Raw genomic sequence first — 17,305 nt, forward strand, 5'->3', positions numbered from 1 at the left:
AATAATTTAATAATGATGATTACCATGATGATGAATAATATAATAATAATTATAACAATATTTGATGATGAACAATAATATACAACAATAATAATTTGGAAATAGTGTGATTTTATTAATTCAAAATTCAAGGAAGTGTGGCATTTAGTTTTTGATTCAAAGGAAAATTTAGTTTCAATTACCATTAATGCTGATACACATACTGCTCCAACACCATATCACTCCCAATCATGTACTTCCGATGTTATTGCTTCTCTTGAAAAATTGAAGAATGGACTTCAAAATGGTGTCAGAGAATCAGTCAAAATTATTAGTCACAATCCTCCAAAAACAGGAGAAAAGATTAGTTTTACTGGTGTCAAATCACCTGAAGAAAAGAAGAAAGAAGTTGAACAAGCCAATGAACCAGGATTTTTCAGAAAATACGTAAGTGTGTTAATTAATCAACATGAATTTTTAATATTTCAAATAGTGGTATTTGCTTGTACCTGCTGTTCTTATTTTGTTTGGTTCCATGTTTACCGCATCCGAATAATAAATTTACATCACAATCACTATTCCAATTTTGATGATTATTTAAATATTATTACTTGTTGGAATTTTCTAATGATTTTTGTTTTTCCAAAATCTTATCAACAATGCCTTCCTTTTCAATTTCCTTTTCAAGTTCCAATCTTACACGAGTACGGAATTTATCTTCCCACTTTTCTTCCAATTCATATTGATGTTTCATTCCTACAAGACCTCCGATTGCAGTCAACACAAACATCCCTGTAACCTTCCAGAATGTTGAAGTCATTTTTTTTCAATTTTATTAAAAAACAATAATTTAATATATTAAAATTATAATATTAATAAATATTTAATTATATAATTAAACAAGTATTAATACTATTCACATTCTACAGAGTTTCACAAATTTCACCTTCAACAATCTCCATCACTTTTTATTCAAAACAAAAATAAACCGTTATTCAAATAAATTGCAAGTTCGAAAAAAAAATGGCTGATAACGTGTAGGTTGAGAGTTTTATTGTTTGGAGTAGTCTAAAATTGGCTTGAAAAATGTTATATTTATAAATATTACATCATCACTTTTTATTGATTAATATTTGGATTATGTAAAATATTGGATGATACGGATTGGATGATCAATTATATTTCCGGAAATAATTTTTTATATTAAATAATATACAGATTAGAACAATTTGAAGGTGATGACAATGTTGAAGATGAATATCAACAAGGAGAAGATGAATCAGAAATTCTTCCAGAAGATGATGTCATGTTAGAAGAAACTGATGATGTTGATGCTCCATATTTGCCAGTTGATAAAAACAAAGTTCCAAAGGAAGACAGAAAAACCACTAGAAAGATGACTAAATTCGAAAAGGCTAGAGTTTTGGGAACAAGAGCTCTTCAAATTTCTATGAATGCTCCTGTTACTGTAGAATTACAAGGTGAAACAGATCCACTCCAAATTGCTAAGAAGGAACTTCAACAAAAGAAGATTCCAATGATCATTAGAAGATACTTGCCAGATAAATCATATGAAGATTGGCATGTGAATGAACTCGAAATTGACTTTGAATAAATTATTTATTCTTCATCACTGCTACTACTACTGCTATCAGAGCTAGAGCTGCTTTCATTATCACTATTGACATTTTCCTTAGTTTCTTCTTCACCATTTTCATTCTTTGATTTTTCAACAACATTATTCTTTTCTTCATAATCAGTATCACGAACATCTGAAAAATCCTCTAAATTATATCTAGATCCACTATCCTTGTCAGTTGCCTTAAGAACACGCATAACTGTCTTGGCCCTTTTATATCTCTTATTGTCTTGAAGAATATCTTTCATTTCATTGACACATTTTGCTCTGATTGACTTATCGGTAAGTACTAATTTTCTTTCCTTTGATGGGAGTGTATGGAGAGCATTCTTTTGAGCAGCAGCTCTTTGAGTCTTGACATATTCTCTACAAGTTTCAAATAATTTCACACGGTCAAAACCAACTAGTGGAGCTACATATTCAAGAAAATATTTGAATCGTTTTCCATCAATAATTTGTGCATTTAAACATTGATTAATAAGTGTTCTTTGTTTTGTACCATCAAATGTCCAATTACTTCTATCATTCTTCCACTGCTCCAAAAATTCAACAATAGGATGGAGAATAATTTTCTCATCATCTGAATTATATTCCTCAGTTTCCGTAACTACAACTTTTTTCTGTTGTTGTGTTGGTGCATTCAGTGCTGCCTCCTCCATCTTTCTCTTCTTTCCGGCAGACATTGGTTTATTTCTACGAGGTTGTTGTGGTTTGCTTGCTGTTGTTGGTTTATTGGTACGATTCATTTTTTATTTGAATTGAATTCTTCATCATCAAATATTTGATGTTCATCTAATCATTTAATCTTTTCTTTATGGAATAAAACTTGTTGAATGAAGAATAACACAACAACCCTAGTGTTTGTTGTTTCTCTCTGATAGGATCTAATTAATTTGAATAATGTCATCATCCCTATCATTGCCATCATTATCTTCTATGAAAATAAAAATAAGCTTCATTCTGTGATTGAAGTGAAGAAAAAATAGTCGGAAGAAAATAACAACTTTTGGAAGAAAATCAATCCCTCATTATATTTGCCAAAACAACAGAGTAGTATCACGATCTATTATTAAATATTCATTTAGAGATTGAAAAGCTTTTAATTTAAATAATAATAACATGTTTTTTGTAAATTTTTTTGACAAATAAAAAATGCCAATAGTAAACATTCCAAAAAGCAAGTCTGACCAGCATTACAGATACAAAAGAGAAACTCTAGAATTGAAGATTGAAGGTAAAGGAAACGGTATCAAAACCGTCATTACCAACATGAAGTCTGTTTCTGAAAGTCTTAACGTTCCAATAGAATGTATGTTTTTTTATGAATATTTTCCGTGATTAATCATATCCAAAATTTATTCGTGGATTGACGCTATATTTTTCCTTCTTCTTTTCGCAATTTGTTTATGTATAACTATTTTACATTATTTGGACCAACAACAAAATATTCATCATTTACTACAACAACAATATTCTTTAACAACAACAACAATAGACCCAATTAAATACTTCGGTCTTGAATTGGCCGCTCTTAGTAAAGTCGACTATAAGAACGACAAGGCCGTCATCAATGGTAAATATGATCTTAATCAAGTTGAAGATGCTCTTGAAAAGTTTATTCAAAACTTCTTGTTGTGCTCCAAGTGCCATCTCCCTGAATTGGATTTTGCTATTAAGAGCAACAAGGATCCTGTAGCTACAACTTGCAGAGCTTGTGGTAATGCTGGACAAATTGACTCTACTGAAAAGCTCTATACTACTATTATTAAACATCCACCTAAATCAAAGGGTTTCAAGGATCCAAAGGCTCCTGCTGAACCTGTTAAAACATCCAAATCAAGTAAATCTCAAGCCGGAGCTGTTACTGAAAAGGCTGCTATTGATGATGGTACTTGGTCATTGGATATTTCTCAAGAAGCTATCAAGAAGAGACGTGAAATGGAAGGTCTCTCTGAAAGATTTAGAGAATTGACTAAAGGAATGGAAGATGAGGATGAAGAAGAGGAAGAACAAGAAGTTTCACCTGTATCTATTTTAAAGCAATTCATGGAAGTTAAACCAAAAGCTACCAATACTCAAATCTATCAAGCAACAAGAAAATTGAAGGCTGATTACACATTGTCTGATAAGGATTGTGTTTGTTTGCTTTATGAAACTTTCTTCACACCAGAAAATATTTTGACTGATATTACAAAGAGAGCTCCATTGTTCAAGGCTTTCATTTCTTCAAGTGGTCAAAAGCTCATTTTGGGTTACACTGAAGAACTTGTTGGTATGAAGAATCCAGCCCTTATTCCACAAACTTCTGTTATTTTACTCGAATTCTACAAGAATAGTTTGCTGTCAAAGGAAACCATGGAAGAATGGTTGTCAAAGAAGAAGTCACGATTCGTTAAGGATTCTGCAATTGTTGCCAAGATTAAGGAAGCAGCTAAACCATTCGGTGATTGGATGGCTTCAAACTAAACAATAAATACTTTTAACTATTTAATTTGTACTTTATCATCCCATGACCCTGTCATCAGTCATACCATCACTGAAAAAAAATGGTCATTCTTTACACTTGCGTTATTATGGATAGAAAGATCATGGCAGAATATCCAACCGGAAAGAAGGTAGGATCTCTTTTACTCATCACAACTTATTAATTTTAATTAAAGGATATGATGCAATTGATCAACAATTTATTAGAATACATTCCTAATCGTGAACACAAAAAATCGTTGAATTACGAAAGGTAAGATTCTAATGTATGATGGACTAAATTATTAAACGATTGTGATGATTTATTGTGACTGATAAATAGTAAAAATCTACGTATTCACTATGAATGTATGGATGAGGATGAAAAGGAACCAACACATCGATACTTTACAATCATTTCAGTAACTGATGAAATGACACCGTACAGAGTTGTGTTTGGATTGAAGAGTGGATTTTTCAAAGATTTACAAAAGGAAGTTCGTTCAAAATACACTAAAGGAGCAAGAAATCAAAAGAACTCTCAATTGAGATCTTTTATTCAACAGAAAATGACTGAATGGAATGATCCAAACGTATGTTTGAAATTATTGTAATTATTTAATTAATTGGAATATTAGAAAGATAAATTGACTCATTTGGGATATGAAATCTCAAAGAATAAGAGCAAGATGATTGAAAATATTGACAAAATTTTACAAAATCACGAAAGAATGGATTCTTTAATGGACAGAACAGCTCTTGTAAGTTAAAATTATTACAATAGATGTTATTTACAACTGATATCAAGTTGGTCGACAATTCAGACCACTTCCAAAAGCAAGCTAAAAAATTGAAATCTGTCGTTTGTTGGAATAATTGTAAATTGCTCATTATTCTAATTGGTGTTCTTGCAGTTATTGCATTCATTGGTATTTGGTTAGGTTGTGGTTTCCCAGATTTCAAACGTTGTGCAGTTGGTGATACCAACACTGATAGTACTGTTATTTAAATATATTATCATCATTCCTAAAATGTTGTGTATAATAGCAATCACTTCTTAATGTGATTCATATTAAAAATTTCACTTTCTAACTTGAGCTGGTGCATTAATTCTGTGTTTAATTCTCAATTTGGGTATTTCATAAGGTATTGCATTCGAATCAGTCGATGATTTTTCTCTCTTTGAAATTTCACGTTGTCTCCTTCTCCAATATTCAATTCCAAGTGGTAAACTAAATTGTAATGTTTCATCTTCTTCAGAAGGAGGATTAAATATATTTGCATTCTCTATCGAATCATATTGTGAAAAATTAGGATTATCATGTTTGAGAGCTTGTTTAATTTGATACCAATTATAAGTATCTCTATTCTTTTTAACATTGAAAAATTCAATAAATATTTTGAAAAATCATCCACATACAGATAATTCAAATTCTTCATATTTCCACGACATGTTTTCCAATTTTTCATCTTTTTGTTTCTTTGAATCTCCATTATTCATCAAGGTCCTAATATCGTGATATTTATCGGAGAGGTAATCATTTTCAGCTAACTGAATTTTTGTGTAGATTTGAGTAGAGAGTTTTTGAATGGCCTTCTCCGTTGAATTACGATAATCTAGTGAAGGAAACGCCATTTCCGAGTAGCTTGTCGCTGATGCTTGATTATCTTTTTGCATTTTTTTTAATATTTAAAAACATTTTTGTAAACAATTTTATTTCAAAAATATGAAAACAATTTAAAATCTTTGAACTTCTAAGCCCTTAGTCTTGGATTCGTTCAAAATGAGTGGAGTAACAAAACATTCAGTTTCGTATTTGAAATTTTTCCAACTAGTTTCGACTTGATTCTTAACTGTTTGAATTGATTCTTCATTTGGAGCAAAGAGAATTGAAAAAACTGCATCGTAACCTCCAGCACCTGGAACACCAGCAATTAAACAACCATTAGTTGCCATTGTTTCGTCCAAAAGTTTAGTTTGTTGATTAGGTTCAATTGGAACATTTTCAGCTTGCTCTCCCATATATTTGAGCTTTTTACGAATTTCAATAAATGAATTTCTAATGGTTAACATGGCATCCTTGACTTTAGATGATACAGATTCAACCTCTTCCCATTCACTTGCTGGTAATTGATACAATTTTTGTAAAGTATTTTCGTAATCTGATGGGAATTCCTTAGCTTGTTTGGAAATAATTTTGAATTGTTCCTCAACAGTATTATTCAAATCTCTAATAGAATTCCACAATTCAGTTGATTCAGTTGGATTTTGTTCCTTCCATTTGAGAACACATCTGACCATACTTGGAGTATTGGATCCTTGGGCAACATCAGCAACAAACAAGTGGAAGTTAGGTGGTAATTCGAATGTCGAATTTTCATTGTCCCACACAAATTCCTTCTTTGGATCAACGACATTGATAATTTCAGTAATTGCTTGTTTGGAATATTTTGGATCAGATGGGTCAACCAATTTCATAATAGATTCCAAAATACTAGTTCCAAATCTCTTGTATCTTTGTGAGCCATAGGTAGCAGCTGAAACATCAAAACCACTTCCAATTTTACCTTGAGCGAGACAGTGACAGAATTGAGCAACTCTGTGAATCATTTCTCTACCATTTTCATCATTTATATCCAAACCAGTAAAGTGAAGAATAATAGCAGATGTCAATGAAGTAACCATAGATGCGCTACTTCCCAAACCAGTTTTTTGAATTGGTTTGTTTGAATCTGGATGAACGTAAAACTTTTCTAAATTTTCTAAATTTTCCAAAGTAACTTCCTTTCCCAAATCAATCAACTATTTAATTATCATTCAAATATTATTGAATCACACATAAATACTAACATTTTGTCTTTGAGAATAAAAATCATTATCAGCTTGCAAAGTAATTGAAATCTTTCTATTTTGAATCTTGGAGCCATTCAAATATTCAGAAATAGCCAAAGCATAAAGAATTGCATTTTCAATATATGGATTCTTGTTCATATTAACCAATTTCAATTCACCTCCATTTTCACTTGATTCATAAACATATTGTCCACTCAAATAGAATTGTGGTGAATGTAAATCAATAACTAAACCACCACATGAAGTATTTTCCACATTTTTAACATCTTTAATAGTTGTGTAAAATCTTGATGAAGTTGAAAGAACAAGTCCAGAATAATCAGGATCCAAAACTAAATATCCACCAGTGATGAGAACTTTTCCTGGAGCTGAAACAATTGTAGTTCTATTCATTCCGATAATAACAATTATTGCACATAATAATAAATTTGTAAATTTTACCTTTCCAATGTAGTAGTAGTAGTGGTGATGTTGCTTTTACAACAGGTAGTTGTTGTTGATTCGGGTTGTTTTTGATATTTGGCAAGTAAGTGTCCTAACAGGGTACTGGTAAGCATAAAACCAGTGGTCAAGAGTGGTGATGGTTCTTGTGATGATGACATTTTTTTGTTGTGTGAAAATTGGTTGGGTTTCACAAATTGGGAAATTGTAATAATTATTGTTGTGATTGAATATAATATATGTACAATTTATGCTTCTATTGAGCCTAATTATTTCATTTCATAAATACTCTTTGTAATGCCAAGAGTGAGTTTTTGAATGACAAATTGGAGAGAATCTGGATTGTGACGGAATAATCCAAAGGCATGATGGAGAGAATAAAAGAGGAAGAGTAATAATTCAATCTCATCAATATGTTTGGCAAGTTCATCAAAGTAACGATCGGCTATGGTTTTGAAATTAATGTCACTCATTGTTTCTGTAAAGTAGAGAATGGCTAGGAAAACTTTTCCTCCTGTGAATCGAGGTTGCAAATTCTCAAAGATGTCTACCTCACCTTGTTGATTATTCAGAGATCTTTCGAAAGATTGCATTGGTGTGAAAATATCATGAGCTATTTGACGTTCTCTTATTCTCTTTTTCGAGTCGCTGCTGTCAACTGAGTATTGCAAGTATGGATTACGGTATGAACAATGGTAAGTTGAAAATGGCTTAATCTTGAATAATTCCAAAAAAGATTCTAGTCTAAAGAATAATTTTGCATTCTTGATTCTTTCGTCTCTTAATAGAAAATTCCAAAGTAAAAAAGTTGATTTTTCACTCAAGGCATCCTTGAATATTTCATCTATTATGTCAAATATTAAAGTCCATGTTTCAATATTGAAATGACTTTTTCCAATGTCATTAGGAAGTTCATAGAAAGTATCTTTAGTGCTTGGATTTTCCTTGAGTGTTTTGTATAATTTAGAAACGGTTGAAAACTCCTTAACCAAAGTAGGTGCTACAAATTTAAAAACACCTTTCTTTCCTATAGTAAATAATTTAATATCAATTTCTGCGGAATTTACACAAGATTTCATAATACCTCTATTAATAATTGGTACTATTAAATTATACAATTCGAGATTTTCTCTTAAATCTTCAATATTTAATTGTTGCAAAGTTTGTTCATTAATTATAAAATTATGACGATGATAGGGATTCACCCGACGACCATCCGATTCAACAGGACTATAAAACCTCTTTTCAATTTCTTCTTTAAATACCTCTCGGATGAAATCATCATAAATTAATTTCAAACACATTAAACTTCCATCATCCACATCCGTTAAACTAAAATCTTCAGAGAGTAAATCAAAATCCATTCCTACGCGCATTTTTTTTAATATTGTTTTTTGATGTTTGATAGAAGTTGAATAATTATTTGATCACCATTCAAATGAGAAATAAATTGGTTACAACAATGTTAATAAATATTTAATGTCTATTATTGGATGTATTTTCTGAAATATGGTTAAACCTGCTGGCGTGTCCTCGATTGTGAATTTGTGTTCTACAATCGCGACCATACCAACAAGTTGGTCTGGATGTTACAGTGGCAGGTAAGTCAGCAGAATCAATTTCAGCTCTATAACAGTAAATGAGTTCGTTAAAGTACTTGTAGGCACATGATTGACAGAATCGTGAATCAGTTGTAAAGTTTGGATAGGAAGGGTGAGTGTAGGTGCCAGATTCAACCTTAGTCATGCATGTATTGTAAACATCCTGAACTGTAATATTCTTTGTTCTAATATAATCAATTAAGATATCTCGTTCAACTTGATTATTGTTCAAACAAGTGGAAGGCAAAGAAATTATAGAAGTGTGTTCTTTGAGTTTGTGAATTCCTGAAATGTAGCATGGACTTTGAGTATTGGTAACTTGTTTGTATAAATTACAATAAATCATTCCACATAATTCACAGTTTTGTCTTCTATCAGGGGAAAGAGAAGTGTCATGGTGTCTGAAAGCTAATCTACAATTACATGTTGAACAAGAGTTATGGAGGGCATGAGCAGCACATTGATAGTTATCGATAGGATTTGGATTTGTACATTCATCACAAACACGAACTGGCGTATCATCATCACTGTCACTTTCATCAGATGATGTCTCATCACGTCTGTTTCTTCTACGACGATGATAATCATCGTCACTATCGCTGTCACTATCGTCATTATTATTATTATTTCTCTTATAGAGAACAAGATCAGTCTTATTAATGTAAGCATCCTTCTTGTCCATTTCCTCTTTTTCTTCCTTTTCACGATCTTGCTTTGGATGTGTTTTCAAGTAAGTCTCTGTCAAGTTGTTCAATGTTGGATTTTTTCTAACTTCTTGGATGGTAGCTCTGCAAGTTGGACAATTCATATTTTGACCAAAATATGAATTATTATTGCTTGGATTTAACCAAGAAGAAAGACATGAAGAGCAAAAGTTATGCAAGCATGGAATAACAGACACTGGTCTATAGAAGATACCAGAACAAATTGGGCAGGTCAATTCATTAGCCATTGCATCATCCTCTTGACTTTCTTCCATATCTGAATCAGTGGCACCAAGTAAGGCCAATAGCTTTTTGTCTTGTTCAGAGAGTGATTTCTTTTGTTTTTTTCCACTGCCATTTTCTGGTGTTTCACTTTCTGCTTTTCTCTTCTTCTCATTTTCGTCATCTGATTCTTTTTCAGAGCTAGCAGAGGCTGTGGCACTACTCGATGGATTTACGTCATCTTTGGATGGTGTCTTAAAAGGTGAGTTTCGTTTTGGTGTAGAAGTAGTATCAGAGCTTGGGGATGAAGCTCCAATGTTACTGGAACTGGCAGTAGCTGATGATGCATTTTCAACTGTTGCTGGTTCCACAGCAAGGTCTACTATTTCTTGAGTACGTTGCTCCTCTTGATCTGCCAATTCTTGTGTTTGTTGATTAGGAGGAGGTGTACTATTACAAAGTGCCAATGTGTAGATTGGTAATTCTGAGCTTAGTTTGTGAGAAATAGAGGGAACAACCAATCCTATCGTATCTCCCTCTGAAAGAATTACACTATTATTGGTACCAAGTTTCTTTCCATTCACAAAACATCCATTTCTTCCAAGATCAGTGAATTGAATAGAATATTTAGTAGGATCGGAAGATGCCTTTCCTTCATCACAGATAATATTCACTCGTCCATGCACTGTTGATATTCTTCCATCAGAAAAAATACATTCGGGTCTAAACTCTGGCTTTCTTCCCAATTCAATTACCTTCTCATCACTATAAATTATTATTGCATTAAAATTTGATGGTGAAATAGCAGGAATTAATTTTGCAATCTCTACTCTTTTCACCTCTGATTCTGCTATTACCTCGGATGATGGTGCATCATCTTCGTTATTATCGACAATAATTTCATCCAATGTTGCGTCGAGTGTGGCCATTTTTTTTCTCTGACTTTCTGGAGTTTTTTAGTGAAGGTAAAAAGAAGTTTTGCGATTGATACTAGTAATTGGCATCATCTGGAAGTTGTAAAACAGTTTGATCATAATTTGCTAATTCAATTTTCTGTTCCTCTATTGGAGGCTTAACACAGAACAGAGTACAATCGTATGAGATTTTACAACGATTTTTCCAAATTCAATGAAATTAATAAATGAAACAAGCTAGTCGTGGTGAAGTTCTTTTCAATTTTCTCAACTTTTTCAAGTATTACAAAAAAAATGTCGTCATTCTCCCTTTTTATAATTTTTCTCATTTTCCCGTGTTGCTGCATGATCTGCTCAGTTCACGCACAGCAATGCACTGTTATTGAAAAGACGTTGCCAACTTCAGCTTTTTGTTATGGATTTTCTAATTATTGGGTAACAGGCTCTGCCACTCTTCAATCCATGGATTCTAAGGCTGTACAAATTTTCTCTGTTTTGAATGCCACTCTCCAGACACAGGATGCAATCACTAGTAGAAACGGTACTTCTGTTTCCGATAGGTGTATTGACTATATGAAGAAGTATGCATGTTACACAGCCTATCCAAGATGTATTTTAGCAACTGGATATACTGCATATGATCAGAAACCATGTCCTAATATTTGTGGAGCTGTTGACAGTTATTGTCAGTATTCATTGACTAAGGTTAATAGTTTGATATGTACTGGTAATACCAATGACAGATCAACTTGTAATTCTTTTGCTATTTCACATAGATTGAGCTTGTTTATTGTAATCATTCTTTTTATTTCTGCTATTTTAACTTAAATTAATTCTAATAAACTACCTGAAAAGGGTTTGCATGAAATATTAAGATTTTGATACAAGGCTTCAATTCCTGGACTGATACATCTATCTCCGATCAATAAATTTTCAAACTAACTACGGATTTCAATTGTCGATATTACAAAAAGTTCAGACCAAAGTAAAAAAACTCAAGTTCATAAAACAAAAAAATGTCTATCCCGAAGATTCAAGAATTAAATCAAGACTTGCTACATGTAATTTTTAGTCATCTAACGGAGGAGGATGTACACAATTTTATGATTTCCAACAAGTCTATTTATGAGTATTGTATAAGGGACGATGTTTATAAAATAATATTTAATCAAGTGATTGATCGAGTTGAATTATTTCCTATGAAGGAAGTGTTCAATCCCGAGTCAAGAAATATGGAGGCCAATACTGAAAATACAAATCATAAACTGAAGAATATTGAGAAAAATTATAGAAAGGAATTAGTGAAATATGGAAAAAACACCAAGTCAACCAATCGTTTTTTTACTAAGCAAGAAATTATGGAAATGACTGTGGATACTAAAAAACTGAAAACAGCTACAGAAAATAAGGAAATCAAATTTGTAATAGTTGGAGATGGCGCTGTAGGAAAAACCACATTTTTACGAAGGATTGCAATGCCAATGGATATTGATGCATTTATTCCAACAGTTTATGACTTTTATTCATATCAAGCAAAAAACCTATCATTTCAATTGTAGGATAGTGCAGGACAAGAAGAGTAAGTAATCATTTATTTTGAAAATGATTCAGATTTTTAGTTATGACAAATTAAGACCATTGTGTTATCCAGGAACGGAAATGTTCTTGTTGGCTTATTCAATAACTCAAAGAGAGAGCTTTTTCAATATTAAAAAGAAATTCATAAGGGAGGTGAAATATCATGTACCAAATGTGAATTGTGTACTTGTTGCATGTAAAATTGATTTAAGAAATAATCAAGATGTAATGGACAGATTAGCAAAAAGATATGAACAACCAGTCTCATTTGAAGAAGGATTGAAATTAGCCAAGCATTTGAAATGTTTAACTTTTTGGGAAACCTCATCTACAACTGAGGAAGGATTTGAACAAATAGGAGATTTCTTTACAAAATTATATTACCTGAAACATTCTTTGGCCTTCAAAGAAAACAAATCTAAAACTTGCTTTCTTCAATAAAATAAATAACATGATGAACTTCTCAGCAAACAACGAATGTTTAAATGAACAATACCATCTTGTGTGTTTTATTAAGGTCCAAAATTGTTCGCGGTCTACAGGACTCGAACCTGTGCGGGTCACCCCAATTGATTTCTAGTCAATCACCTTAACCACTCGGTCAAGACCGCTGTACATCCAATAAAATAACATAAACAAATTTCTGGCTAAATGAATAACGTATGTGGAAAACATTTCAAGTAAACAAAAAATTTGCCGACACCAGGGATCGAACCAGGGACCTTAAGATCTTCAGTCTTACGCTCTCCCAACTGAGCTATGTCGGCTTCATATTCAGAATATATTCTATCTAGTATTGTTCTTGACTATCTAATTTAAACAGGAATTATTTTGTACATTAGCAAAAGAACACTTCCGTTTTAAGTAAGTTTTTTAAAACAACATTCAAATGCACCAATTAATTTATTATTTATACTATTTCAATTTTCGATTTACCAGTTAATTGTCTTTCATTAAGTGTTTCTAAAATGTGTTAAGATCTCTCTGTCACTTCTCAATCATAAAAAAAATAACACCAATCATCACCAATTTTAATCCTCATCATACGAATCCTTCATGGTTTTCAGCTCATCCTCTAAAGAGGAGGCTTCTCTTCTCCACAACAATAACCATGAACAACAACAACAACACAATTCACCCAGCAACAGTAGTGGCGGGTTCAAATTTTCCCTCTCTTCTCTGATGGGCGCCAAAACCAAAACACAAAATAATAACAATAACACCTCAACTACAATTTCCGCCTCCTCATCAACCTTGGCATCATTGAATAATCCGTATGCTGCCTTTACAAATTCATTCTCCTCGGAGGGAATCCTTTCTAATTTAAATAATATTAATAATAATAATAATGGAAGTACATCAAGTAGTGGCAATAATACACCAAGAAGGAAAATATCAAATCCTAAAGCTATTCCTCTCCTGAATACAGCATTGATTTCTTCGAATTTAATTTCGGAACCAATAATTGATCATGGCACTACTGTAAATTTTGCAACTGCTCAAGTTGATCATCCCAATACGAAACTCTATTCTATTATTCACGAATTACAATTAAATGTAAATTTTAATCAGGGAATGAATAGTGGTAATTGGACTGGATATTTTGAAGGAATATTACAGGAAAATGTTAATAATTTTGGATCACCTGGAATTGTTTCAACAACTCCGAGAGGAAATCATCATGTTATTTCTCAATCAATGCCATATCTTTCAAATTCAAATCCTAATTCACCTTCGTCTTCGTCTTCATTTGGTGAGAAAACCAGAGGATTGAGGAATTTAGTAATGGGAAAATCAATGAATAATTTAGATTTTTCGCCATCATCAATTAGTCAATTTGATGCCTACTTGATGAAGAAGGAAAGGAAATTATTACAAAAGTTTGGAAGATTTCCATATATAAGAATTTCTGCAGTCAAAAGTGGGAATGTTACTCCAAGAACTCCTCGAACGCCAAGAACTCCAAGAGCTAGCCCTCTTGTCATAATGAGGCCAAAGGAAAATACAAGTAATATGGAGGAATTAGTATTGGATGCCGGAAGTCTAATACTTTCACCTAGACCAAGTATGTCATCAACACCAAGATCTGATAGATCATTGGATGGTGATTCACCAATCACTGAATACTCAATTGATGATGTAACATTTCTTGATCGTCCAACAACTGACAATATTACTAACTTGTTAGAATCGAGGTATAACAAAAAGGATCAATCACAAAAGAAATCTCCCCAAGTTTATACTTATCTTGGAGATGCATTGAGTAAGTTTATTCTTTCAAATCAAGTGGTATTAATACTGGGCTAGTTTTTGTAAATCCAAATGATATTAAGGAAACTGAAGGATTGTATAAGAACAGCGTAATGCACTTTTACCACAAGAAACTTCCATTTGCTAGAGCTCCCCATATTTTTTCGATAGCAGAGAATGCATTTAGAACCATGAAAGAAACAAGGCAACCACAAACAATAATTGGTATGTATTTGTTTTAACATTAATTTATGACGTGAAAAATTACAATAGTGAATGGTGAAAGTGGTTCTGGAAAAACGGAGAGTAGCAAACTCATTCTCAAATATTTAACAGTTGTCTCACAAAATGGGCCTTCATCTTACTTTGTAAAACATGTATTAACAGAATCAAATCAACTTTTAGAAGCTTTCGGAAATGCAAAAACTCTGCACTGTGACAATTCATCCAGATTCGGTAAATATACTACTGTTTATTTTGGATTTGGTGATAGAATTGAAGGTGGAAAAATTAGTACAGTAAGTATAATTTAAATTATCAAAACTCATTTCATCCTTTCAGATTCTGTTGGAAAAAAGTCACATTACGAATCAGAGAAAAAAGGAAAGAAATTTCCACATATTCTATCAGCTATGCAGAGGAGCAGATAGATCTATGAAAGAGGAATTCAATCTGCATGATCCATCTGAGTTCTTGTATCTAAACTCTACAGAGACAGTGATAGATGGAGTCGATGATATGCGAGAATTTAAAAAAACAATTAAGAGTATGGATTCAATAGGATTTTCGAGTAATGACCGGAAAGAAATATTCAGGGTAGTTGCAGGAATTTTACATTTAGGAAATATTCAATTTTTGGAAGGTAATTCAAAAGATAGAGCAGAAATAGTGGAAAATGATGCCCTCAAGTGGGCCTCATTATGCTTGGGAGTTCAACCTAATCAACTAAAGCATGCTCTATTGGCACGTACTTTGAATACCGAGGAAAAGGTTGTTACTTTTCAAACTGCTGTTCAAGCTAGATTCAACAGGGATGCTCTGGCGAAAGGTATTTACGAGAGACTTTTTCTGTGGATAGTTCAGAAAATCAATTCAGTAATCAAACCAAAAACAAAGAAAATGGTTACAAAAATTGGTATTTTAGATTTGTATGGTTTTGAAATTTATCCATCCGATAACTCTCTAGAACAGTTGAATATCAACTTTGTAAATGAAAAACTTCAACAACACACATTGAAGCTCTTACAACAGGAGAAAGATGAATATGTGAAGGAAGGAATTTTCAACATGGATCTATTCACCATACTGTCTAAGGAGTTGAAAAAAGATTTTCTCTCTGATTTTGATACTATTAATGATTGTATTAGCTGTATAGAAGACAAACCACTGGGTATCTACTCACTCCTGGATGAAGAAGATTACCTTAACGTTTCAGGTGATGAAAGATATCTTGCTAAATTGAAAGAGAATTTGAAAAAGTCAAATAGTTTCGAACCTGCAAGATTCAAAAGTACTACCTTTAGTCTTAAACATTTTGCAGCTAAGGTAGATTATAACGTTACTGATTGGGTCAAAAAGAACAAGGATACATTGTTCAAAGATCTAATTGATGCCATGTGTAAGAGTTCGTCAGACCTGGTACAAGAACTTTTTAAACCATTAGACGACTTCTATTCAGGAAGAGAAAGCAAACGAAGACTTCAAGAAACCATTGTAAAACAATTTAAACGAGATGTAAACAAATTAATGAACAAGAAACTGAAAGGGAAAATCCATTTCATTTACTGTATAAAACCTAACTATGAGAAGAAGGCACTAAAATTTGACAAGAAATTAATCACCAACCAGGTCAAATGTTTGGGATTAAGTTCAATATCCATATTCAAACAACATGGATTTTTCTTTAAAATGGATTATCCCAAGTTCTTTGCCAAGTATAAAGCACTTAGTCCTAAAACTTGGCCCTCCTCCTCTGCAGATTTTGATATTGAAGAATTGAAATCCAAAATTAGAAGTATTCTGGCAGAAACCAAAATAGAGAGTAACAATTATGCATTTGGAAAAACTGAAATTTTCCTTAAAACACCACTCGATGTTGCTACTTTGATAGATAGATTTGAGCAAATTCAGGAAGCTGTTGCTGTACTCATCCAGAGAAAGTACAGAGAGGTAATTCACAAAAGAGTAAGAAGAAAATCTGAAAAGATTAAGGGACAGCTGACCAGTGTACATGAGAGAATCTACTCAGATTATGGAGAGCATAATGTCGTTCAAATTACCAATGGAAAGTCGATATCAAGGTTATTGGTTATTTCAAAGACAAATATTTGCTTTTTAGAGCCCAATACTTATGAATTGGTGTTTAATTTCCCTCTCTCAATCATTTACAGACTTTGTATGAGCAGATTTAGTGATGGTATCTTTATAATTTGTATGAGAAATTTTGGTGATATCATTCTGGATGTAGAAAATAAGCAACACCTATATCAAGATATCGAATCTTCCTTTCACAAACTAATGGCATCTTTACTGGACTCTTACAAACCAATAAGCATAGAGTTTCATTCAATATTCTATGTTAATCCTTCTGTGCTTGTATTGGAAGATAATGAAATGAAACAAAAAGCAGAATATGAAATATTCTCAAATTCTTTACCAAG

General features: G+C 32.4%; 10 protein-coding genes and 2 non-coding genes across 12 annotated transcripts; 6 read left to right on the forward strand and 6 right to left on the reverse strand.

The window, feature by feature from the left end:
* Nucleotides 1-1,201: 1,201 nt before the first annotated feature.
* NAEGRDRAFT_33993 (uncharacterized protein) lies at nucleotides 1,202-1,594 on the forward strand (the record flags this gene model as incomplete). Its single annotated transcript, XM_002676510.1, has 1 exon — nucleotides 1,202-1,594. A coding segment is annotated over one exon (393 nt), but the record flags the coding sequence as incomplete, so codon positions are not given.
* A 5-nt stretch (nucleotides 1,595-1,599) lies between these two features.
* On the reverse strand, nucleotides 1,600-2,364 carry NAEGRDRAFT_49522 (uncharacterized protein; the record flags this gene model as incomplete). The annotated part of the gene is made up of 1 exon (XM_002676606.1): nucleotides 1,600-2,364. One exon carries the CDS (start codon nucleotides 2,362-2,364, stop codon nucleotides 1,600-1,602), a length of 765 nt encoding a protein of 254 aa, XP_002676652.1.
* A 406-nt stretch (nucleotides 2,365-2,770) lies between these two features.
* NAEGRDRAFT_33969 (uncharacterized protein) lies at nucleotides 2,771-4,084 on the forward strand (the record flags this gene model as incomplete). Its single annotated transcript, XM_002676511.1, has 3 exons — nucleotides 2,771-2,927; nucleotides 3,114-3,670; nucleotides 3,725-4,084. 3 exons carry the CDS (start codon nucleotides 2,771-2,773, stop codon nucleotides 4,082-4,084), a joined length of 1,074 nt encoding a protein of 357 aa, XP_002676557.1.
* Nucleotides 4,085-4,164: 80 nt separating this feature from the next.
* NAEGRDRAFT_68250 (uncharacterized protein) lies at nucleotides 4,165-5,090 on the forward strand (the record flags this gene model as incomplete). Its single annotated transcript, XM_002676512.1, has 5 exons — nucleotides 4,165-4,233; nucleotides 4,279-4,355; nucleotides 4,425-4,674; nucleotides 4,720-4,842; nucleotides 4,890-5,090. The coding sequence occupies 5 exons, from the start codon at nucleotides 4,165-4,167 to the stop codon at nucleotides 5,088-5,090; spliced, it is 720 nt and encodes a 239-aa protein (XP_002676558.1).
* Nucleotides 5,091-5,819: 729 nt separating this feature from the next.
* Nucleotides 5,820-7,328, reverse strand: NAEGRDRAFT_33978 (uncharacterized protein; the record flags this gene model as incomplete). Its single annotated transcript, XM_002676607.1, has 2 exons — nucleotides 5,820-6,884; nucleotides 6,933-7,328. The coding sequence occupies 2 exons, from the start codon at nucleotides 7,326-7,328 to the stop codon at nucleotides 5,820-5,822; spliced, it is 1,461 nt and encodes a 486-aa protein (XP_002676653.1).
* A 317-nt stretch (nucleotides 7,329-7,645) lies between these two features.
* NAEGRDRAFT_68252 (uncharacterized protein) lies at nucleotides 7,646-8,752 on the reverse strand (the record flags this gene model as incomplete). Its single annotated transcript, XM_002676608.1, has 1 exon — nucleotides 7,646-8,752. The coding sequence occupies one exon, from the start codon at nucleotides 8,750-8,752 to the stop codon at nucleotides 7,646-7,648; it is 1,107 nt and encodes a 368-aa protein (XP_002676654.1).
* Nucleotides 8,753-8,852: 100 nt separating this feature from the next.
* On the reverse strand, nucleotides 8,853-10,832 carry NAEGRDRAFT_34083 (uncharacterized protein; the record flags this gene model as incomplete). The annotated part of the gene is made up of 2 exons (XM_002676609.1): nucleotides 8,853-9,938; nucleotides 10,287-10,832. 2 exons carry the CDS (start codon nucleotides 10,830-10,832, stop codon nucleotides 8,853-8,855), a joined length of 1,632 nt encoding a protein of 543 aa, XP_002676655.1.
* Nucleotides 10,833-11,279: 447 nt separating this feature from the next.
* NAEGRDRAFT_68254 (uncharacterized protein) lies at nucleotides 11,280-11,645 on the forward strand (the record flags this gene model as incomplete). The annotated part of the gene is made up of 1 exon (XM_002676513.1): nucleotides 11,280-11,645. One exon carries the CDS (start codon nucleotides 11,280-11,282, stop codon nucleotides 11,643-11,645), a length of 366 nt encoding a protein of 121 aa, XP_002676559.1.
* Nucleotides 11,646-12,049: 404 nt separating this feature from the next.
* On the forward strand, nucleotides 12,050-12,376 carry NAEGRDRAFT_68255 (uncharacterized protein; the record flags this gene model as incomplete). Its single annotated transcript, XM_002676514.1, has 1 exon — nucleotides 12,050-12,376. One exon carries the CDS (start codon nucleotides 12,050-12,052, stop codon nucleotides 12,374-12,376), a length of 327 nt encoding a protein of 108 aa, XP_002676560.1.
* A 549-nt stretch (nucleotides 12,377-12,925) lies between these two features.
* NAEGRDRAFT_t352 lies at nucleotides 12,926-13,006 on the reverse strand. Its single transcript has one exon. It is a non-coding gene; the product is annotated as a tRNA-Ser (tRNA).
* An 83-nt stretch (nucleotides 13,007-13,089) lies between these two features.
* Nucleotides 13,090-13,162, reverse strand: NAEGRDRAFT_t351. Its single transcript has one exon. It is a non-coding gene; the product is annotated as a tRNA-Phe (tRNA).
* Nucleotides 13,163-14,462: 1,300 nt separating this feature from the next.
* On the forward strand, nucleotides 14,463-16,733 carry NAEGRDRAFT_33960 (myosin; the record flags this gene model as incomplete). Its single annotated transcript, XM_002676515.1, has 4 exons — nucleotides 14,463-14,658; nucleotides 14,703-14,870; nucleotides 14,919-15,163; nucleotides 15,207-16,733. Coding segments are annotated over 4 exons (2,136 nt in total), but the record flags the coding sequence as incomplete, so codon positions are not given.
* Nucleotides 16,734-17,305: the final 572 nt, after the last annotated feature.

This window comes from Naegleria gruberi (genome assembly GCF_000004985.1).
Source record: "Naegleria gruberi genomic scaffold NAEGRscaffold_27, whole genome shotgun sequence".
In the NCBI taxonomy this organism is placed as follows: domain Eukaryota; phylum Heterolobosea; class Eutetramitea; order Acrasida; family Naegleriidae; genus Naegleria; species Naegleria gruberi.